A 24,046-nucleotide genomic window follows, 5' to 3' on the forward strand; every position below is an offset into this window, starting at 1 on the left:
GTTCTGCCGAATGTGGATATATTTCAGTTAGCAGGAGAAATGGAAGCTGACGAGTTTTGGAGGGGAAATGTGCATTTCACGGGCCAGAGCCGGAGGACTAGTCAGCTTCATTTTATTACATCACATGGAAAAATAATTTCGCATGCTCTTTTCAGGTAAATGGTGTACGTTCGTTAAAGTGTGGATTCGAGCCGAGGAACTACAAAATTTTTAGGTAATTTTTAGGTTTCCCTAATTTAAGGAATGTGCGCCCCCTTAGAAAGTCTCGGCAGGAAGGAGGGCGGGCTGAGTATTTAGAATACAATACAGCCCGAGCGAACGTTGAGGTTAAGTGCTTTCAAAGGGAAGTGAGAAGATTCCAAGTAAATGTTGAAATTCACATGCGAAGAGAGGAAGCTCGGGGCGGCTGGCGATCCGGGGGGAAAGCCCTGGGCCGAGCTCTGCGCGGCTCCGGCGAGTTCAGGTATGGCCACGCCCCCCTTCAGCAGCTGGTGGGAGTGAATCAGACGAATGGGAAATCTGCTGCAGGGAGGGGAAAGGAGCCTCCGGTCTGGTTAACACAGACTGAAAGTGCTGCAGTGACACTCAGCCCTCCAGTGCTGCGGAGAGGCAGAGCAGCGCGCGGCACCTGTCCGCGGCCGAGAGAGCCGGGACGCGGGCGCCGGGGCGGCCGTACAAAAGGAGGGATCGCCGAGGTGCGCGTCAGTCCTCAGCCCGCCAGGGGACGCGGAGGAAATGTGGACTGTGTAGAGATGAGCGACACTTATCTCCGATGTTGGATATTTGCTTGGAAAAACGTGTGGGTACGACCTTGGTAAGGAACTTGATCTTGTTTTTCATCCTGAAATTGATCAGAAATTGTTGTTGTTGTTGTTGTTGTTGTTGTTGTTGCTGTTGCTGTTGCTGTTGGCGTAGTCGCAGTAGAAACCAGAACTGCTTCTGCTTTAGGGCGCTTAGAACTGTCAAACATTTATAAGACTTTTTCCTTATGAATCATTAACCCCTTCAGTTCTAGGCATAATTGTCAATTCATTGAAACTTCGGTAGTGGCTCCTGCCCACCCCCGTCAAAATAACTCCTTCGGGTTGGCTTTATTTTTAAACTTCGCTAGATTTTAACATTTATTTACCATCATGACTCTCCATGTGGGAACTAAATGAAAACAAGCAAGTTTGCTTAAGTCGTAACAGGGGAAAGACAACTTTGCATCTGACTTCTTTTTAAAAGAGCATCATGTTTAGGGAAGAAATAGAAGAATGTAAAAGAAAGCCACCTTGAAGGACTTCCGCCGAGCGCTGTGTTTACATTCTAAGGAGGACACGTTCTTACATGGAAATGATACCCGCTTTCCTACTTTTTTTTTTTTTTTAATCAAGCCTTGTCTATATGGGAAAACATTCCAGAAGTTGTTTACCTTTTTTCCTCTCTCTCTCTCTGGAAAGCACTTTTCCTGAGTGCAAGGGGGGATTTGCGGGAATATCCTTATCAGTTTACAAATGGAAGCAGTGCCTGTCCTCGGAGCCTTCTATATTTGTTATAACTTTAGTTACAGTAAACTGAAGCACATCAGTGACTTCTGGGAATTCGTACACTTTCAGATTTAAATGGAAAGTGCTATTTGTAGCTGAGGGCTCCTGAAGGAATTCTCTCCAGGGAATGCTATTGAAGAGTTTTTATGCTTTGTTGTTTTGCTTTTTCAAAATTTGGCGTGAGATGCCCACCAGTCAGAGGAAACTGCCAGGAGTTTTCCCCTTTCGCCCATTTCTCCTCCTCTTTTTCCTGTGCTCCAAATCATTTCTGAAAAGCTGCAGCTCAGGGATGCTGGCAGGATGCAACCCTTCCAGTCTCCCGTGTGAGAGGATGAAAGGGAGCGCTGCAGCAGAGGAGGGGGGCGGCGAGTTGTTTTGAAAGTTGTTTTGCGTTGGGAGCTGGTGGGAAAGTTCAGTCTTCCCCATTTGGAAAAGGCCGGCTGGGTTCCGCTCCTGCCCCACACGCGCTTTCCATTTTTAGCTTCATTCAGAGGCAGACAGAGCTCCTTCCTCTTCCTCTCCTTGTTTGTGACACTTTTCTGAGGCAGCTTTTCCACAGCGCGGAGGGTCTGGCGGCCATGACCCCAGGCGTTCTGGGACATAGGACCCAGCGCCCACAGCATTTTTCTGCTGTGAGAGGTAAAGCAGGGATTGTTTGGAGGTGTTTCTTTTCTTTTTTCCACCCCCCTCCCCAATGAGGTTGCCACAGTCTGTCTTTCTTTTTTTAAAAAACTAAGTAAGAGTGGCATTTTAAAACCTCGCTTCTTCAAGGCAGTCTTCTTTATACGGCTTTTTGGCTCTTACTCAACTGTACCAAGCACTCTTGCATCTGCTTTTAAAGTCTTCAGACTACTGTATTAGTCATAGCCTCTCACAGGGAGCCACAGGACAATGGGGATTAAAGGCCTTTCCCTTCTCTTCCAGGCTGCCCCGAAGTGTAGCTCCAGTGCTGTGAGGTTTCGAGGGGTGACCGCCGGGACCATGAAAATGGACATGGAGGACGCAGACATGACTCTGTGGACAGAGGCTGACTTTGAAGAGAAGTGTACATACATTGTGAACGACCACCCCTGGGACTGTGGGGCCGACGGAGGGACCTCAGTTCAGGCAGAGGCGTCTCTACCAAGGAATCTGCTTTTCAAATATGCCACGAACAGCAAAGAGGTAAGCCTCTGGTTTGTTGCTGGAGAAGATTGGCACCTGACGCCAAATCTCCCTACTTGCCCTTGTGGCCTCGTATATCCGTGAGAATCTGTAAGTATCAATACTTAATCGATCCCTTAATTCCCTTCTTTCATTGCTTTCTCTTTCCCCAAGTCTGTCCTCCTCATTTCCTGCAGCTCTCAGCTGCTCCCTACTAATTAGTAAACAGTTCAGTCTTTTGGTGAGTTGACACATCTTGGGAAAGCTGCATTGCAGAAAGAGGTGGGCGAAATTGACAGTGACCTTGGAGAAAGCCACTGTCCACCCCCGGACTCCCTGACCCCTGGTCCTCCAATTGTACGGTAGCTTCTGAGGGAGAAAACTTTTTCTTAGGGGAAAAAAAAAAGTTTTTCATGTTTCTTTTGTCTCCTTTTGGTCATGAGATGGCTTTATTCTTTTTAATGAGCCAGCTTTATTAGCTGGGTTTCTAAAATTATTCTCAAAACCTTGACGTGTTTATGAACTGAAGTGATGGTGTAGACCAAGAAGAGGTTCGTGTAAAAGTGTCCTCTGTCCGGATGACTTCAGAGCTAACCACTGTGTTTATCTGCGGCAACTCCTTTGCTCTGGCTGGGCTGGCAGGCCGATTCCTTACTGGCCTCTGAAGTGGGTACACCCTTTGTTGTTTCAAAGGGGCTGGAAACCCAAACTTGGAATGAGCAAAGGATTTGTGTTTACCCTTTTATATAACGATTATAGTGAGGCGTGATGTTTAGCTGTGAAATAACTTGCAGAACCACCTCTGGTTTTGAGAATTCAGCTACTGCAGTTAGTTGTTCTTACTAGTCCATAAGCTGAGCTGGCTTGAGGGAATCAGCCCCCCAACAGACTTCCCACCACCACTACTCCCATAGGTTACTGTCACTTCCGTCACTGTCTTCAGAAAGAAGTGATTCCTTGCTGTAGGAATCCATAATTTGATACTGGGACAATTCATTAGAGCCATGTCAGATCACTTTCCTCCTTCCCCAAGGAACAGTATTTGAAGGAGTCGGGGAGCCTGTTTGGGAAATACTTTGTCTCTTTCCTGTTTGTGTCTGAGTTCAGTGTTTTCGGTGAGGGGGAGACACAGCTGTCTAAAATTAAATAGAGCAACTCTGCTTTGAGTTTCATTAAAGCTTAACCTTTTTTTTTTCCCCCTGCTGGAAGAATGGAGGCAGATTTTTTTTTAAAGCAAAATTTAAATTGTAGTTGTACATGAATGTTACCAAAAATTTAACCCCCAGAGGTCAGCCTTAATTATACCTCTTTCTGAAAGCAACCCTCTTCTCATTGAAAGTCTCATAAGATGTGGCCCGTGGAATCAATGTAGGATTTGTTTGGCTACCTAAGGTTTGACTGTGGTTTTAAAAGGTGTAGTGTGTTTTTTCCCATATCACATTTGACCAAATATTGGTCCGTTCTCAGGGCTCATTTTTGTGCTGTGTTGCCCTGTCCTGCCCATTGTTTTGAAATAAAGACCTCTATTCTGTGGTTCATCTTTGGCTTTTAATTCTATAATGTTCTTATCGTCAGTTCAGCTCTTAGCTTGTTTTTCAATTTCCATCATTCTGCTTAAAATCATAGCTCAATAAAGGAATGCCCTCAGATTATTAGTCCAAGGTTCAGAACGATAGTCACTTACCTAAGATGTATTGTGAGAAGCGTGAGCCAGGACTAGGAGCAAAGTTCTCTTGACTTCCCCAGCCACTGCTTCTTGATTATGCTACACTGGCCCCTCTTGGTGTCACTGTGGTTTTATTTATCGCCTTTACATCTTTCAGCCCAATCCTTTATTAAGCTTCTTTGGTGTTCTTTTTTTTTTTTTTTTTTTGGTCTGAACGTATAACTTCCTATTTCAGTATGTTCATGCAGTATCTGTATCCCTAAAGAGGGTCTTTTCAAAACTAACCTAATGAGAGATCAGGGCCTTCTATTCTATTTTCCCACATCCGTTCCTAATCATAAAAGCAACCAGGAAGCCAACTTAAATGTAATACTGTCTTACACTCACTCTGGAATTTGTACCTGTTTTTCTGTTTCTTTCTTCCTTTTTGCCCTTTTGGGAGAGGACAGTTTCCTTAAGGTGGTGAAAGAAGCCTGGGGAATTGAGCCATTGAGGGTGTGATACCTGCAGACAGTTCTAGAACAGAAACCTTCAGGATTGATGAAATGTTTACATTATCATTATTCAGTTAGTTCTTTCAGTCCCACCAGCCATGGAAAGAGGAAAAAAAAAAAGCTTTCTACGTGGGGTTTTTATCTCACTGATTTATCTTGCCCTTCTTTACATGTTTTCATTTAAATAGCAGAAGATGTTACATTATGTACTGTTGTGCTGACATACTGGGGGATTTTTTTTTAACAAGACCATTTTTCATTATGAATTTGTGCTATGTGTCAGCACCTTTTTTTTTCTTTGGGTTTAAAAACAAAACATACAAACCATATTTCTGATCTTGACCCTCATTTTTAGATTTGGTTTAGAATCATTCTGCACCTTTAATGAGGCTGTTCTTACTTCCTATTTCCAGAACTGAAGCCAAATATAGACCTACTATTCAAAACTTTTAGAACTTTTTTTAACTGATGGGTTATTCTTTTAGGGGGATTTTCCCCTTGTCCTCCTGAAATAATCTTTTGTGAATACTTGAATACAGCAAGATCAATTTAAGCATTTATATTTTAGAAGCGGTAGCCTGTGTTGAGTTTGCTTGTATTCAAGAGGCACAGTGGCTCTGAGTCTGACCTCCCAGAGTCATGTGGTGATAAACATCAGGCCATGATGGGGACTCGCTGAATGTCTGTTTTGATTGAAGTCCATTATTAACTCAAGCCATCTGTAAAAAGTATCTCTCCATAACATGCAATTCCCTCTTCTTCATAGTGCCTTTTATTTGTGAGACAATGTACCATGTTTCCTTTAATACAAAGATAATTATGGAGGAAACCTTCCAAAAACATCTCCCATCCATTCCACCCCCTTTTTAAAAAAATGAAGTGAATTGCAAGCTGAAGTGCTAGTCCACTACAGAGTTCTAGTTATCTCAATGCGAATATCCTTGTCTTCAAAATAGAATTGTAATCAAAGAAATCATTTTTATAGGGGCAAATCTGGGGAGGGGGAGAGATAGCTAGTAATTTAAATCATCTTAATGTAATTTGGGGTGATGATGCTCATACCACATTTAAACTTGAATAAGGTTTCTGCTTAAAGCCCGCTGCTATGAGTGTGTATCTGTATATTCCTTAAAGGAGGAATTGCTTAAAAAAACAAAAAAAAACACCAAGTTTATATTCTCCTTGATATCAGACTTTGATTTAGCAACCCCCATCTTAAGTTGTGAAATCTTCATTTTGTATGATGAAAAACAAGCCCTTTTTTTTTTTTGGTCTGGAAGCCTCAGACATCAGGGTGTGTCCTGTAACTGAGGCCACTGACAGAGACAGATCTGCCCAAATGGTGGAAGGATTGGACCCCAACATAATGCATGGTATGGAAGAGCTTGGCTGGAGGCAAGAGAGGGGCAAGGACATGTAGAGGCCAGGGTCTTGTCCCTGATAGGTTAATGGGAGGCACACAGCAGCCTGCCCCTAGTAGTAATTCTTTAGGACCCTGGTCAGTTCCTGTGAAGTTTCCTTCTTGAGATAGGTGAACACATTCTTAATTAGTCTTTTTAGCACTGTGAAATCCAAGGCACACACCAGGTTCCTCTGTATCACGTGCTTGCTCCAAGGATAGAATGTTGTTGGCTCAGGTTCACAGCTGGATCTTTCTAGGGCCAGAGGGAGAATATGACTAGGTCTTCCACTTCCCATTAAAAATGACCTTGGTTTCTGTTGCCCCTCCACAGTTACCTAGCCGAGTACTGTAATCTTAAAATTGCAGCTTGTATGTCCTCTTTGAATAATGTCTCAGACACAGATTTCAGATGAAGATATTTATCCCGTATGAAAATGCTGGACTGGGAATGGATATAGATGGCATATAAGCCATACAATTCTTTCCAACCTTTGAAATTCTATGATTTTGTGTCTCTGTTTATCCACTTTTGTGTTTATATATTTCCTATAGCTCTTGTATAATAGGAACTTAAAATAATACGGTTCTGTCTCACTTGTAAAGATAATCCAATATTGAAGGCTCTTTGGCTCTTTTTTAAATCAGAAAACTTTCATAGACCTCTCTTCTTCCACAGACCCTCCTCTTTTTAATTGTTCTCCTCTCTCCTCTCCTGCTTAATTGCATTTGTAAAGTTATAAATGGCAAATACTGTCTTATAGTGTCCTCTTGACTTTCTTATACTTGTACTCAAGTAAGTGCTGGGTGGCTATGTCTTCTGAAAATTCTTTTGTGGGAACATGATTCTGTCGAGTTTTTTGGCCATAAGAAAACTGTGTGTGTTTTCTTAGTATAAGATTGATAGATGAGAAGCAAGAGACCTCATTGGTTAAAAAAAGAGCAATTCAGAAGAAAAAACCTGACCTCAATATAATGCTACTTGTTGGTAATCAAGCTCTGACTCCCAAGACACTGTCTTCAAGAGACTATAATTTAAAACAAAGTTGATGAACCAGTTGAGTACCTTTCTTTAAATTACTGCTTTAAAGTGGATATGTTGAAAATATCAACTACTAATTATTGGCTCACCAACAAATGACATTATTTGTTTTTCCTGTTTGTCATTTTAATATTATGGAATAATCACTCAAATGTGAATGCCAAATGATTTGCGTGTCATAGAAGTCAATTCCATGAATTTTTCAAATTAATTAGGTGCAATAATGTAAATAATGAGCCTCTGAATAAGTAAGTCTTCTTCAGCTTTAGTACAAATTTTTATCTCAAGACTGTTCTGAGGCACTCCTGTCCCCAGTCATTTTACTGCCAACAAATACCAATAACGATGAACTGTATTGAAAGGGCACATAGATGTAAATGAAGGCAGAGGAGGAGGATGAAATGAACATCTGCTTTTTTCAGCTCTCTGCCAGAAATTCATAAAGTACCAAAAATAACACTTTAGCTCACAACCTTGTTTCAACTTGTGTTAGGTGTAGGAAATTTTCTTTCTATCTTTCTTTTTCCTGTCTTTTCAGTCTGGGTACGCTCCATTGAGGCTTGTATATTGAATACCAAATTGTTAAAAAAAAAAAAAAAAATCACTGACTGATGAGAAATGTACATGAGAAAGATTGGACTTTACAACCATGTAGATGTGCTTATTCCATATCCATTTAAACAGATTTAAATTCTTGATGGAGATTTATTGAGGTATCCACGTACATCACAACCAAAATCTGAGAATCCCCTGTGAACATTCACTGATACATATATATTGGGACCTACCATTGCGGGTACACAATTACACAGGAGCCACCGGGCTTCATAAAACCTGGAAATAAATATTCTCTTTTACCTCCCCTCTTGGTCCATGTCAGTAAGGTATTCAGTAAGTAAAAAGTATTCAGTTTTGGACAAGAAAAAAATAAAAATGGGAAAGTGACTGAATAAAAACCAAAACAAAACTGTAACTGCAAAATGTTGCAGAGGACCACTTACAGAATTCTTTTGAATAGTGATGAATTGCTTCCTGATTCGTGGTTGGTGATTTTTTTTCACTCCCTTAAAGAAATTTACGATCAAGGAGGAACTGGCATAGTTAACATGTTTCTTTAGCAAGGCTCTGGTGTGATACATCCAGTCTGAGAAGGTCATTTCCTCAGATCTTAGAACCCACAGCTTTCCTCGGTATAAATTCCATTTCAAAGGATGACTTTTGACCACTGTTGAGTAGAAGATGCTAGAGGAGAACAAAGTTACTTGACGATCTTTCTTCTATTAAGGAGAACTTACAAGCTATGAAAAAAAAGAAAAACCTCATCTGGAATGAAAAAACATATAATGTGTTTTGCTTCTGGTTCCTTAGGTCTTTGTGGAACAACCAAAGGGCATTATTTTGGTTTCTGAGGTTAAAACTATTTTATTCCCCTCAAGCATGCTATGTTTATAGTTTGAGGGAGAAGGAGAAATAAGAAACTAGGAGCAGGCTGAAGTAGTTTACTCTTGACAGTCTAATTCTGCAATATCTGATTCTAAAATCAGGTAAAACAATGGTTATCTTCTCTGTTTTTCTAGCATGAAAAGTAATAATAAAAATAAAGGACCTTCAGTCACCAGAGAATAATCCTTTACATGATTTTCACACTTCGTTGGGTATTTGCTTACGATCTGGGAGTTTGAAGGATGGCCTCCCCCTAAGATGAAGCTTGTTATTAAAATTATGTAGGCACCATTAATATCTGCTCTCCATATCATAATTTTGTCATTGTTCATTGTACTACCACTTGACAATTCAATGAAAAAGTTAGTTAATATTTTACAGTTGAAGTAATTATCTCATATTTTACCCCCTATAGGTTATTGGAGTAGTGAGTAAAGAATACATACCAAAGGGAACACGTTTTGGACCTCTAATAGGCGAAATCTACACCAATGATACTGTTCCTAAGAACGCCAACAGGAAATATTTTTGGCGGGTAAGTAGAGAAAATTGTTTCAGACTCTTTAAGAATTAAGGGAAAAAAATGGAGCTAGAATTGCTGGGTCACTTCCTTTTTCAGCCTATACTAGGGCTCACCACAACATTGGGGCCCCTGTGGACGCAGGGCATTGTAAGCAAATGTGATTGAAACTGGTTAAATATGTGGCTCTAGAAAAGCAGCCTGTAGGTGATTAGGGATGGAGATATGGACTGTATGTGAATCTTAATTTTTGCAATTCATTAGAGCTTTGTGATGAAAGGAAACAGTTTGCTGCTTGCTTCAAGGGTAGGTTCATTTGCATTTCTCTGCAAGGAAGTAGTAATGAGTCACCAAGCCTTAGATTTCACCCCTTCTTGATTTCTTGCTGAGTTAACTTTAATTGAATGGAAGAGTAATCGTAAATGAATTAGCTTGAAAATACACGTGTTAAGGAAGGATGCGTGGAAGATGCCACTAGGGGAATGGAGATGACTAGGACTAGTCATGCATCTACACGTAAAACTGTTGGATGTGACTGTATGCACATTGCTCCCATAACATAAGGGAAATGCTTACAATCATGGGAGAGCATAAAGGTCTGGCCCATACAATTTCCTTTGGAATATCAAGATTAGAAAGGACTTCAAAGATAAACTAATTAGATGGATTTTTGAGTAAAAGGCTCTGAATTAGAAGGGAACAGAGAAAAAAATTGGACTGCTTTCCATCCTCCCGTAGATTTCTAGGATATTCAGTTTTCTCAATTAGAAAATGAGAATATGCTTATTAAATTTAAAAGTAATTTTTTTTTATACATACTTGCATAAAATGATCCTGACTACTGGGGAACCATGGTTTGAATTCTTTTATGAAACAGCTGCATGATAACAACAAAAACTGGATTATACTTATTTTGGCCAGTATTTACCGAGGATGCCTATATCTTTTGGACAAGTGTCTTTATAAAAGGCTTCCATTTGGGGATCAGTCAGAAGCTGTTCCATAGAAACAGGATTTTTTTTTTTTTTTAATTCGGGAAGTTTTGTGTTTTTAGAAATTTATTTTGCTATTTTCCAAACATGAGAAAATGCTAAGAATTGTGTGCTCACATAAGAGACTGTTAAAAACAGAACAAACTGAGGGTTGATGGGGGTGGGAGGGAGGGCAGGGTGGGTGATGGGTATTGAGGAGGGCACCTTTTGGGATGAGCACTGGTGTTGTATGGAAACCAATTTGACAGTAAATTTCATGTATTAAAAAAATAAATAAATAAAAATAAAGTTAGTCACGTATGGATTTAAAAAAAAAAAAAAGAATTGTGTGCTCACAATTTTTATTTAATATTTACACATGCTTGGGGCACCTGGGTGGCTCAGTCATTAGAGGGACTGACTTTTGATTTCAGCTTAGGTCATGATCTCACAGTTCGAGAGATTGAACCCCACATCGGGCTCTGCACTGACAGTGCAGAGCCTGCTTGGGATTCTCGCTCTCCTTCTCTTTCTGCCCCTCCCCCACTCATTCACAAGCGTGAGCTCTCCTTGTGTCTGTCTGTCTGTCTGTCTCTCAAATAAACTTTAAAAAAATCTTTAAAAAAATAATTACACATGCTTCAAATATATTTACTTCATGACTTCTAATGGGCAAAATGTCAGTGAGTGCATTTTTGCCTTTCTTGCCGATAAAATTTTCTCAGAAATGAGCCACAGAAGTGTGTAATTCTTGGAGTCAAAGGTCTGAATTAACACATGCCAGCATAAGACTTAATGATGTGTGGTCATTTTTTTAAAAAGGCAAGAAATACCTAAGAACCTCCTGTCTCTGTCCCAATTCTCTGGTTCATTAAAGGCTCACTATAAGTAACTGAAATGCTTTCCTTGGGAGGATTTATTTGAATCAGTCTTTCACATACAAAGGATATTGTAGGAGAAAACTCCCCACATGTTGTTAAAAGCATCCTGATTTTGCTGGCAGGAATATGAACATCTGTTGTAAGGAAAGAAAAACTTCCATCCAGATTACACAGGCAAAGAAGAGTAGGGATGTTCAAGTTGAGAAACCAGTGAGTGACATTTCTTGTAACTGTACTATGAGTCAGCACATTTTTAATCTTCCTGATAATATATGGCAATGTAGTGAGGTAAGAGAGAGCAGTGTTCATTTGACGTATGCATTATTTTATTTTCGAGTGTGTGTGTGCATGACTTCATGGCATTGACATTTCTGTCTTTTAAATGAGGATAACAGTAAATTGTAGTCCATGGATGGCTGACTGGAATCTCATACCCGTAGCTTTAGAAAGCAGTCTCCGCCCAGCGAAGAGTGCAGAGCGATGGAACCCCATGTTCCTGGAAGTTTGCACATCAGAGTAAACAAACTTGAAAACCCCTCTTGATAGCAGAATTCACCCAGCCTTGTTCCATTTTCTCTTAACAAAACACACCGCAAAAGCTCTCACAAGCTGCTTTGATGAAGCCACATGTATTTCCCCCTTCACAATTTACAGGAAGTTACTCTTAAAAGAAAGTGATTCTGGTGTTTACTGCCTGTGTTAAAGGGACAGAGTTCCTTTTTGTTTCTGATAACGTTTGAGTGAAATACAGAAACGATTTATAGACTATCATAGTCAGTATGTGACTAGGAACAAAGCAATAACCTGCTGTCCGGTTAGAGCAAAATTTCTGCTATGAACAGTGCCCTACTACGCGAGGACTACAAGTTGCAGATAACCAGGTATTGATTATAGATGTATAAGGAAATTTCTTAAGACTGAAGAAAAAATGGTCCATCTTGAAAAGAGGGAGAGAAAAGCTTTCTGTGGAAGGGGAAGGAGTTTGTTTATAAAGTAGTTTCAGCAAGACTGTAGGTTTTAATTTTTCCTCTTCTTACCTCTGCCTTTTCACTGAGGAGCCTGAGTGCGTGTGTTAACCAGAAAGGAGTGGTACTATGGGGCAAACTTTGAATTCTTCGTTATGCGTTGCCTTTCAAGAACAACATAGCTTATTCCTGTTCTTTTTTGAAAAACGCGTGCCTGTGGCCCTGTGGGTGGTGTTTTAGCCAACCACCCTTCAGATAAGAGGGTTCCCTCTCCTCTCCTTTGGCTTGAGAGACAAGCGCAAGGCCGAACATGTTTATCAAGAGGAAAAGTGACTTCTCAGTAGACTGTCAAATTCTGGCTTCTGTCCCGGTGCTCACTTTGTTATGGCAGGTGAAGTTCACCTTTGCCCCACCCAGTGTTTCCACAAAAAGGCAAGGTTCCAAGTATTCATATGAACAAGTGTTACTTCTGGACTTGGAGGCTTGGGGGTGGAGGATGTTTGCATAGTTTAAGCCTTGGGCGGGGGTGTAGGAAACGGCAAGTACAGAGGCCATAGAAAAAGCTGAGAGACTCAGTTTGACGTATTCAGTTGACTTGGTCTTCTACCCAGTGACTCAAAGCATTAAAAGTCAGCATAATCGGAACTAAAGTTAGTAGCATCGCCCATTTGCCATTCACGGCTGTAGCAAAAGTAATACTCTCTGGCGGTTTGGTCCGCCTGAGGCGGCTCCTTAAATGAAATGTTGTGTTTCATTCTTCTGTTGTTTTTCCCCAAACATGAAAAGACGATAAAACTGAAATGGAAAAGGTAACTGACAAAGTGTGCCTTACCGGTTTCTGCCCTTACTTATGCTGATTCAAGACTACTCTGGCTAAACCGATTTCATTCTTTTTTCTAACTGGGCCACAGGGAACGAGAAAGCACACTCCGTACTTGCTGTGTTTGTTCTTCAGGGTGCCGGGGAAGCTTTCCATTGCTTTGGGGCTGACTTTCTTTCACACGTCTGTCTTTTCATTTGGACAGATCTATTCCAGAGGGGAGCTTCACCACTTCATCGATGGCTTCAATGAGGAGAAAAGCAACTGGATGCGCTATGTGAATCCGGCGCACTCTGCCCGGGAGCAAAATCTGGCTGCGTGTCAGAACGGGATGAACATCTATTTCTACACCATTAAGCCCATCCCTGCCAACCAGGAGCTTCTTGTGTGGTATTGTCGGGACTTTGCAGAAAGGCTTCACTACCCTTATCCCGGAGAGCTGACAATGATGAATCTCAGTAAGTGGATTATAGAACAAAAAAATAAAGTAAAATAAAAAATGCCGGTAATGTCAGTTCTGCCCCTATGAGCTAATAACATGTTGTTTAATTATATGGCTTCATTTGTTGGGCCAAGTAGGTGGCTTAAACAAGGGACTAGGAAAAGGGAAAACAATTTTTTTTGAGTCCCTATTCTCCATTATGAAACTCGACCATGTAAACTATTAAAAGCTATTTTGAGTGTTTAATTCAGAAAATTGGAGGAAGAAATATATATCCAATTCTAATCCTTCCAAAAGGGGGCAGGTAGTAGTATAAAAGGGATTGGTCCTGACATGCCTAGTCTTTAAGGGATAGCCCTTGTTTGTGGTGATTTGTTGGTGCCTAAAATGTGTGTTGAAATATTATAGAGATGTACATTTGGTTATCAACTCACGGTCTGATGTAGAACATCCAGGATTGTCTCTGGAAAAACAATTTTAAAAATATTCTTCTAAATGGATAACTCTAAATATTTTATATCATACCTTCCTTCCTTATGGCAGAAACCTAATCCTAATTATCTAATCTCCTGATCCGTATTACAGTAGCCACCTATCACTTTATTTTTAATTTTTTTAAAACCTTTTAAATTTATTTTAAAGTTTACTTATTTATTTTGAAAGAGAGAGAAAAGGCACAAATGGGGGAGGGGCAGGGAGAGAACCCCAAGCAGGCTCCACACTGTCAGTACAGAGCCTGACTCGGGGCTCAAACCCACAAATTATGAGATCATGACCTGAGCCGGACATTCAGCTGACTATGCCACCCAGGCACCCCTATCACTTTATTTTAACAAATTCTCAGTTCCTTAGGTTTATAAGCTTTTACTTTTTTATTTGACTATAGTTAATGTCCTAACCTCTCTGGAAAGGGCTACCTCATTTTAGTCATTCTCAAGTGATCTCTAGGAACAATTTAAGAATTGCCATAAAACTCCAATCTGTTGTAATTATGGTTGTATGTTCTCAGTCAGACTGCTAAGTTTTAAGGAAGTTTTTAACATTAAATCCTTCTGGATTAAAGTTTTGGCATCTAAATTCTGAAATTTTTGTAACTATTTGATTTGATATTATTTCAAACTTACAGAAGAGTTACAAGAATAGTACAAAGCATTCCCCAGATAGACCAACTATTGATAATGAGGTCTCAGTTGCTTTATCTGAAGGCTGAATTACTTTAGTTCACGTTTTCACCTTTGAAACATTTGGAATGAATGTTAATTTTAACATAAATTAGAATTTTGAATTTTGACTTTAATTTTGGGACCTGTTAACAAACCAATTACCTATCCTAGTCAGGTGCAAGCCAATTCTATAGCTATTTGGTGCTCATCCCACACTGTCTAGTTTACTTGATCTCCCTAGGATCTCAATACTGTGTTTGTCGCTTTCTGAAAAGGTGGGGCTGTAAAAACTTACCAACCTCCCTCATAGGATCACCTTTTAGGTTTGCATTCGTGGTCCCAAACCGCCCCCCCCCTCCCCCATACACACACACACACACAATCATTGCACCCTTGAGCTTCAGGAAAAGGTCTTGGACTCATTGGAAACAAGACGGCTTCCAACCTGAGCATGAGGGGGGAATCAGGTCCTGATGAAAGGTGTCCGTTCTTTTCCCTCATGTCTCTTCAGAGCTCCCAAGAGTCTGTCACATGTGCTGAGCACCCCAGGAGCCATTCAGCTGTTTGGGCCACTCCCCACGGCCTGGTGGTAAAAGACAACTTCTATTCTAGCAGCTTCTCTCACTAGAGAAGATGTGAGGAAGGTGTGCTGCTTACTCTTGACTTTCTCAGCATGGCAAGTCACTTCTTGATGGTCTCCTTATACTCCTTGATCTTAATCATTCATGGATTCAGAGAAAGACCTTGGTGGTTTTTTTTTTTCTTCTTCTTCTTCTTTTTCTTAAACAGTAACTCTGTTTGAAGTGACCCACCCCAGTGACTTTGCCCCAACCATGAAGAAGCTTTCTCACATACATCCTTCACCCTGTGTGGTTGCAAAGGCCCTGCATTTTTATTCCCTGATGAAAGGCTTTTCACAGTATCTAAAATTCAAGTGCTTAACTCTTTGTGTACAGAGCAACTTGTGTGTATACCGCGAAATGACACTTTCATTCCCACAAATGTCCCTTTTCGTCTGTGCAGAAATTTTTCTAAATGGAGGTTTAACATTTTCAGATACCCTTTCCTTGTCCAGGATTCTTAGTCAAGAATGAGAGTGAACAATAACCAGTCACATTAAGCCAAGACTCCTGCTGCAGATTGTGAAACCAGTTGTCCTAGGTGTGGTGTAGCTGATGATTGAGCCTCTGATCAGGAAAATTTCCACTATTTCATCAGGCCTAATAGGTAGATTGTGTCTTCAAGTGAGTTGTGTTGGGTTTCCATGCTTCAAGCACAATAAGAGGTCTGTGCCAAAATCTCCGTGAGGACTTTAAATGGCAGTGATGGTTCCAATGGGAGAATTTTGAGAAGAGATTCTAATTAAACGGAGGTAAAAAAAAATAATAAGTAGCCAGAAATCACAAATTGGCGTTTTTTAAAACTAAAAGAGTAGAAACTATTAAATTTAACTCTTAACCCCTCCCAAGTTTTTTGGTATTTTTTTCCTATGTATCTAACCAACCCATCTAGAAAACAGTTGACCAAATTATAGACTTCTAAATGTTAATCTGCTTTCTCAGTTTCAGTTGAAAACAGACTTTGTTTTGCCTACTGCAGAACTTCTAGGTTCTTTCTTGTAGTCTTGGGGGTTCTTATTATAGATCGAAAATGTGAGTCGGCATAATTAAGCCATTCAGAGCCTTCAGAAGCAGTTCACTCTTGAAATGACTCCGTCCGCCTACAGCCATTTAAGATTTAAGAACAAAAACAGATCTTGATTTTCTTCTTCATGTTAACTCAAGCTGCTGCTGAGTGGGAGAGTCAGAAATGACACCAGCTCTACTGATTACTCAGCTGCTGAAGGATGATTTTTTAAAATGTACCTTCACAGAGATATGCTCCATGACTTCCACCTTAGAACATCTTAGGGGACTAACATTTCCCTCTGGATATTGTTTTGGAAGAAGATACAAATTGATTTCTATAAAGGCAGACATCTACTGTGATTTTACTCTAGGCCAGGCCCTGTGCTAATAAGTATTTTGCATAGAAAATGATAAATTCTGATTTTCCTATCATTCGGCCTAATCATTAGCTCTGTTTTCAGTTTATTTATTTATTTATTTATTAAAAAAAATTTTTTTTAATGTTTATTTATTTTTGAGACAGAGCATGAACGGGGGAGGGTCAGAGAGAGAGGGAGACACAGAATCTGAAACAGGCGCCAGGCTCTGAGCTGTCAGCACAGAGCCCGACACGGGGCTCGAACTCACGGACTGTGAGATAATGACCCGAGCTGAAGTCGGACGCTCAACCGACTGAGCCACCCAGGCGCCCCTCTGTTTTCAGTTTAATAACTGAATTATCGGGGTGGCTAGTGAGAACACCTGACTAAATATATGAGGACAGTGCTACTGATGGACTCCCGCTTCTTGCTTATGGTTTTAATTTGTTGAATTTTAGAACCAAGAGAGTATTGAAGCCACCGGAAACATTATGAGACTCAGGTGTAATGTGCCACATAAAAATGGCAGAAACAGGATGGTGACGTTTCTGTATGTTCATTTTAGTAGGGTGACATCTTTTTTTAAATGTGGTCCTACGTGGGTGCCTTCAAATTGTTCTTTTTCACCTCCATAAAATTCCTTCCTGTGGCTGTGAGATGCCTCGCCTATCAGTTTTCCAACTTCGTTGTCTCTCTTCCTTTACCATTTCAGCTTTAAAAAACAAAAGTGACAATTTGAACTTCCTGCCTGCTGGGCCTCACTGAAAGACTGATATTGGCCCGATAAGGGGTTATTTATTTTGGTTTAGTGGCTTCAGAAATCCCTCTCCCTCAACAAGCTCTCCATCACTGCCCCCATCAGCATCTTCCCTGATAGTGTCCTGGCTGTGTTTATTCTGGGGCTGCTGGCTCACCCTGGAGTAACTGATAACAGCTAGCAGGAGATAACATTCTCCGAGGGCCTCTCACACTGGAATCGAATCCCTCAAGTCTGTCAGCCCAGAGAATGGATTTGAAAAGTTCAGAGTCTGGACTTCCACAGAGTTCATTTCTAGACCTATCAGATATCAGGCCTGGAGTGCTTTCTCAGTGAAATCAAACGGAAACTTTTTTTTTTTTAAGGCGACGACGAATGATACTTTTACAGAGGCTTCCGCATGGTCCCCCAAACCTGTCCTCTTAGGATGCAGAGGCCAAGAGCTCTCCTGCCTCCCAGAGCATCCTCACACATGGGAGGGTTCATGCCTTCAACCTACTCCTACTCATGGGGCAGCTATTCGGTTGGAATGATCGCCCCTCTGATAACCAGAGCTCCAGCGAAGGAGCGTTAAGTTTTACTTTTGATTTCCAGGGAAGGCTGAACGGGTTGTTTTTGGTGTTCCCTGCTCTCACTGGTGTTTTCCCAAAGGCATCGTTTGTTCAGTGTATTCGGAGGGGCAGGGCTGGCGATGGCCCGAAGAGTCTGGAACTGTCCTCATTGCTGCTGTTCCTAAGTAGTGTATTTACCGAGTAATAATATAGAATAAATGCTTTCATCTTAGCTGCCTGTTTTCTTTGGTGCTCTAAGTAATTGAACTGGCTCGGGAAGTGCCTGTTGTGGTTTGGCAGAGAAGAGTAGGTCACGCCTTGTGATTCCAGGGGACAGCACTGCTGGGAGCCTGGTTAGACCAGACAGAACCTTGGTGCAGTTCCTGTGCGGTCAGCAAATCGGAGGGGAAAGGGTGGCATCCACATTGCTAATCTATTTGGCACAGGCAGTTTGAACAGGGTTTTATCAAATTCGTATTAAACAAGAATCGAGGCGAAAACTGATGACTGCTTGTTACTTGAAATGAGTCTTAATCTTTCACATCTAGTTCGCAGGGTGTGCTGATTTCCTTTCCGTATACTGTGAACATCAGAATGACTTTTATTAGCCTCTGACACCCCCACCCCAGGATTTTTCCACCCCCATTTTAATGGAAGCTCTCCTATTCTAGCTTGAACAGCACTTTGCCATCATACGGTTTTTACTAGTAGAAACAGAAAAATCCAGACGGTGCTCTTCATTTGAGATGCTGCCACTGTCCCCACTCTGCCGAGAAGGAAACCAAGTGGTGTGTGTAAGCAAGTGGCCCCAGGCCCTCTAGAATGAAAGGGCGTTGAGAAGCCAGGTGTCTCTCGCTTGTGGCCAGCTGGCACTCAGGTTTTCTCCAGGGAGAGCGCAGCTTTGGAAATTCACTTCAGTTCTAACCTTCTGAGTAACCGTCGGTTCTTTATTTCAGCACAAACACAGAGCCATCCAAAGCAGCCGAGCACCGAGAAAAATGAACTGTGCCCCAAGAATGTCCCAAAGAGAGAGTACAGCGTGAAGGAGATCCTGAAACTGGACTCGAACCCCTCCAAAGGAAAGGACTGCTACCGCTCCAACATTTCCCCCCTCGCCCCAGAAAAGGACGCGGACGACTTCCGAAAAAACGGGAGCCCCGAAATGCCCTTCTACCCTCGGGTCGTTTACCCGCTCCGGGCCCCTCTGCCGGAGAACTTTTTGAAAGCCTATGGGATGGAGAGGCCGACCTACATCACTCACTCCCCCATCCCGTCCTCCACGACCCCGAGCCCCTCGGCGAGAAGCAGCCCCGACCAAAGCCTCAAAAGCTGCAGCCCGCACAGCAGCCCGGGGAACACGGTGTCGCCCCTGGCGCCCTGCCCTCCGGAACACCGGGACTCGTACGCCTACTTGAACGCCCCCTACGGCCCGGAAGGCTTGGGCTCCTACCCGGGGTACGCGCCGGCCCCGCACCTGCCCCCGGCCTTCATCCCCTCCTATAACGCCCACTACTCCAAGTACCTTCTGCCCCCCTACGGCGTGAATTGCAACGGCCTGGGCGCCATGGGCAACATGGGCGGCGTGGGCAACCTGGGCCTCTTCCCCCGGCTCTACCCCGTCTACAGCAGCCTCCTGGGCGGCGGCAGCCTGCCGCACCCCCTGCTCAGCCCGGCCTCCCTGCCCAGCTCGCTGCCCTCGGACGGAGCCCGCAGGCCGCTGCAGCCCGACCACGCGCGCGAGGTGCTCGTCCCGGCGCCGCACAGTGCCTTCTCCCTCCCCGGGGCGGCCGCCAGCATGAAGGACAGGGCGAGCAGCCCCACCAGCGGGTCGCCCACGGCGGGCACGGCCGCCTCGGCGGAGCACGTGGTGCAGCCCAAAGCTACCTCAGCGGCGCTGGCGGCCCCCGGCAGTGACGAAGCCATGAATCTCATTAAAAACAAAAGAAATATGACGGGCTACAAGACGCTGCCCTACCCCCTTAAAAAGCAGAACGGCAAGATTAAATATGAATGCAACGTTTGCGCCAAGACGTTCGGCCAGCTCTCCAACCTGAAGGTAGGCCTTGCGGCGTCGGGCTGCCCGCTAGTGCGCCTGCGCCGTCCCGGTGCGCCCGCCTGCGCCCCCGCGCCCCTGTGCTTTGCTCGCTTTGCGTTTTCAACAGTTGGAGACCCGGGCCGGGAATAGCCCGTGGGGCGGGGGGTGGTTTAGTTTGCTTTTGCCATCGCTGGCTGTGTGGCTTTGACCTGGTTACATCTCTTCGGCTGACTTTCCTCAGAATAATGAGACCGTGGGGTTTGGGCTGGAAGATCAGTTTATAGAGTCCTGCTGGCCCGTGACTTTTGTTCCTTTCGTTCAAACAAAACAGAGCGTTCAGAAAACCTCGGGGCTCTGCTTGTTGGGCTTAAGCTTTATCCTGATGGTTTTCTTAAGATGTTTGCATTATAAATGCCCGAGTCCTTGAGCAGACATGTGAGGTCTTCTGGCCAACGCAGAGCACGGCTAACCCACGTGGCTTCTTTCCAGGTCCACCTCAGAGTGCACAGCGGAGAACGGCCTTTCAAATGCCAGACTTGCAACAAGGGCTTTACTCAGCTGGCCCACCTGCAGAAACACTACCTGGTACACACGGGAGAGAAGCCACACGAATGCCAGGTGGGCAGTGTCTCTTGGTAGAAGCATTAAGCTCTGTAGGAGGTGTCTGAGGCGTGCCCACCCTTTGTCATATAGCCTGCAGTTTAAAGCAACACGAGAATTCTGCCTTGCCACCGGCCTACAGCCTTGCATCTGCTGATGAGCCGAGATGGTGACACAGCCAGCTTCCAGTGGGTGGAAAATGGCAGGGGAGTCAACGCCTCCTGGTGTGCAGTGTGCCCACATCTCCCTGTTTGCTTAATGCCACACCATAGGTGCCACAGGGAGGCTTCTCGCCTCACAGGTTGCTGGGCGTTGGTATGTGAGCTTGCCCTTCCCATTGGCAGCTCTTAATCTTCTGGTCTTCCCGTCTCTGCCCTCTTCCCCACACTGTAGGTTTGCCACAAGCGATTCAGCAGCACCAGCAATCTCAAGACCCACCTGCGACTCCACTCTGGAGAGAAGCCGTACCAGTGCAAGGTGTGCCCTGCCAAGTTCACCCAGTTTGTGCACCTGAAACTCCACAAGCGCCTACACACCCGGGAGCGGCCCCACAAGTGTGCCCACTGCCACAAGAGCTACATCCATCTCTGCAGCCTCAAGGTCCACCTGAAGGGGAACTGTCCTGTGGCCCCGGCCACGGGGATTCCTTTGGAGGACCTGACCCGGATCAACGAAGAAATCGAGAAGTTTGACATCAGTGACAACGCCGACCGGCTCGAGGACGTGGAGGACAACATCGATGTGACCTCTGTGGTGGAGAAAGAAATTCTGGCCATGGTCAGGAAAGAGAAAGAAGAGACTGGCCTGAAAGTGTCTTTGCAAAGAAACATGGGGAATGGACTCCTCTCAGGGTGTAGCCTTTATGAGTCATCAGACCCGTCCCTCATGAAGTTGGCTCACAGCAACCCACTACCTCTGGGGCCTGTAAAGGTCAAACAGGAAACAGTAGAACCAATGGATCCTTAAGATTTTCAGAAAACAACAAGTGTTTTGTTTTGTTTCGTAACTTATGACTTGGCAAGTCAGGGTGCCTGTAGCAGATGCTTGTACATAATTCCAGTGCTGCAAAGCTCTCCTGACAGCAGATGGTTTCCCCTCACCTCTCTGGAATAAAAGAAGGAACTCCAAAGTTATGGAAATCTCAGGGCATAAATGAGGCAAAGACAATATATATATACATATTATATATACTTATTTACACCCCATCTATATATTTGAACCTGTGTATTTTGACTATTTGTGTGGATATGTTTGCATAGCCTTCCCATTGCTAAGACTATTGCCTAGCCATAATTATTTTTTCAATGATAATCCTTCATAATTTATTATACAGTTTATCGTTCAAAAAGCAATAATTAAAAAAGTTTACAATGACTGGAAAAATTCCTTGTAATTTGAGTTATAAATGTTAGAGTTTTGTCTTGTGGCCATTCTTTGTAGATAATTTCTGCACATCCGTCTAAGTACTTAAGATTTGGTAAAGAAATACATTACTTCAGTTGACCTCCCTTTGTGATAACAGTTTGAAAACGAGGTTTGGTATTGCCAAAGTTAGACAGTTGATGTGTTAATTCATAAGATCTGTCATTTGAACAGCATTGTATACCTTGGGGGGAACGTGTGCAGAATTACCCAACAATAACTTAGAAGAAACAAGAAAGGGAATCTTGTGTGCTTCCGTAGGTAGTTCAGATTTTTTTTTTCTTCCCTAGCCAGGGATTTACCAGAAAGGAGACAAGGCTTTGCCGACCCGTCTCCCTCTCCAAAATGCAGGGACACCCCACCCCAAAGTCATGTGACCATTCAGAGTGGTCACATGACTTCTGCATCCCAGTGTATTATCTGAAAATGTGAAGAAGACAAAATGCCATGTTTCAAACCACTGCAAAATGTTCCCAAAGCACAGGTGGTTTCGTATGTTTGAGGTTTGGGGGCTTGAGTCTGGGTGTTGTTACTGGGTTTTTTGTTGTTGTTGTTATGTCAAAATTGCACAAACATGGTGCTCTACCAGGAAGGATTTGAGGTAGATAGGCTCAGGCCACACTTAAAAAACAAAAACCGAAAAACGGGTATTCTTGTTGTCTTAGGGTAAAAGCAGGCAATGCATGTTCCTAGTCCCAACACATCAATTGTATTTTTTTTTCTGTAAAACTCAGATTTTCCTCAGTATTTGTCTTTTTACATTTTATGGTTAATTTAAGATGAAAGGGCATTGCAAAGTTGTTCACAACAATTACCTCATTGAGTGTGTCCAGTAGTGCAGGAAAGGTCTTATCTAATGATTTGCTACTCTAGAGGAGAAACTAAGTGTGCTCCAGAAAGATAGAATGTGTGCCATTCTGTCTTTTACTCTGCTAAGCCCAAAGATTACATGTCAGCATTCAAGGTGTAGCAAAGAATGATGTATATTTATAAATCTATTTATACCACTATACCATGTGTATATATAATATATTTATAACCACTTAAATTGTGAGCCAAACCATGTAAAAGAACCTACGCTTCCTAAGGGCAAAAAAGAAAAAAAAAACAAAAACACAAAACAATCCTTTCTAAGATTTTGCTTCACACATGACCTCACAATCACATTGGTGAGCTTGGGCACCCCCTCGCCATTGGAAGAGACCTGAAAACCTTGGTGCAAAGGCGGGGGACTGCATAACAACCAAGGAGAGAGAGTCCTCATTTTTCACCAATAAGGACAATCTAAGATGGCTTTATTTTTGTTTGGCCACGTTATGAGTCCGGTCACACCCAAGTCACAGAAATAGTCCCATTACTCCCTTTACCACTGTTAACTTTTCTCTCTTCATTTCCTTCCTTCCTAAATAACTGATGCATCACTAATCAACCTGGTTTATATATTCAGCCTTTTATTGATGGCAACTAATGACAACCTGCAGAAAAGAACAACAAATTTAGGATAATCCAGGGAAACCTAAGAGCCTTACTGATCTGTTCCTGTAAGTAGCAAAACTGACAATTTCTTTATGGATCAGGGTTTGACAAACACAGTCCTTAACTGTAGGTAAACCAAAGCATCACACTCTGACATTGACACCAAATACTTCCTATTCTGCTCCTTTGTTCTTTTCCCTTTTGTGCTTTCTTATTTGTGGGAATTTTTACCAAGACCTGTGTGGCTTGCGACTTCTTGATTCTCTTTACCATTTGACTTCCCCTCGTAGGCCTCTTACATGTGAATGTTGAGCCCACAATCAACAGTGGTTTTATTTTTTTTCCTCTAATCAAAGTTAAAACTGACCAAAGTTATTGGCTTTTTACTTTGCTAGAACAACCAACTATCTTATGTTTACGTACTGGTTTACATTGTTATTTATGTGCAAATTGTCAAAATGTAAATTAAATATAAATGTTCATGCTTTACCGATACTTGTGTAGTGTCTTCAGTGAAGGGCCAGTGAAGCGACATCTTGACCGTACTGTAAGGGAACACATTTGAACATGACACGGTTTGCCTCTCTCCTGCCCTGTCCACCCTCCCTGCCAGCAAATGATTCCTTCATCTCCCACCTCCATCTGAGACCACACTTGTGAGTGCAGTGTTGATCTGTCTTCTCTCATAAGTGTAAGATTTTTCAATTATGAGCTATGAAAGTGTTCTCCAAGGAAAGCAT

The 24,046-nt window shown here is 42.7% G+C and overlaps 1 protein-coding gene across 4 annotated transcripts; it reads left to right on the forward strand.

Annotated features, from left to right (window-relative positions):
• Positions 1–433: 433 nt before the first annotated feature.
• PRDM1 (PR/SET domain 1) lies at positions 434–23,799 on the forward strand. 4 transcript variants are annotated; one of them, XM_042939462.1, is made up of 7 exons: positions 434–814; positions 2,454–2,693; positions 9,132–9,251; positions 13,079–13,331; positions 18,730–19,829; positions 20,298–20,426; positions 20,802–23,799. In XM_042939462.1, exons 1-7 carry the CDS (start codon positions 773–775, stop codon positions 21,372–21,374), a joined length of 2,457 nt encoding a protein of 818 aa, XP_042795396.1. In that variant the 5' UTR covers positions 434–772; the 3' UTR covers positions 21,375–23,799. The 4 variants fall into 4 exon arrangements, with proteins under 4 accessions (XP_042795396.1, XP_042795397.1, XP_042795399.1 ...); XM_042939463.1 differs by lacking the exon at positions 434–814 and adding an exon at positions 2,155–2,168; XM_042939465.1 differs by lacking the exons at positions 434–814; positions 2,454–2,693; positions 9,132–9,251 and adding an exon at positions 10,812–11,969.
• The last annotated feature ends 247 nt before the right edge of the window (positions 23,800–24,046 follow it).

The sequence above is a fragment of the Panthera leo genome, chromosome B2 (assembly GCF_018350215.1).
Source record: "Panthera leo isolate Ple1 chromosome B2, P.leo_Ple1_pat1.1, whole genome shotgun sequence".
In the NCBI taxonomy this organism is placed as follows: domain Eukaryota; kingdom Metazoa; phylum Chordata; class Mammalia; order Carnivora; family Felidae; genus Panthera; species Panthera leo.

What these genes read in the sequence shown, in the direction of transcription:
- PRDM1 (XM_042939462.1), top strand. Translation starts at nt 773, where the DNA reads ATGTTGGATATTTGCTTGGAAAAACGTGTGGGTACGACCTTG. An exon ending in ATGCCACGAACAGCAAAGAG is followed by an intron (nt 2,694 to 9,131) that starts GTAAGCCTCTGG and finishes TACCCCCTATAG; the next exon opens with GTTATTGGAGTAGTGAGTAA. An exon ending in GCTGACAATGATGAATCTCA is followed by an intron (nt 13,332 to 18,729) that starts GTAAGTGGATTA and finishes TCTTTATTTCAG; the next exon opens with CACAAACACAGAGCCATCCA.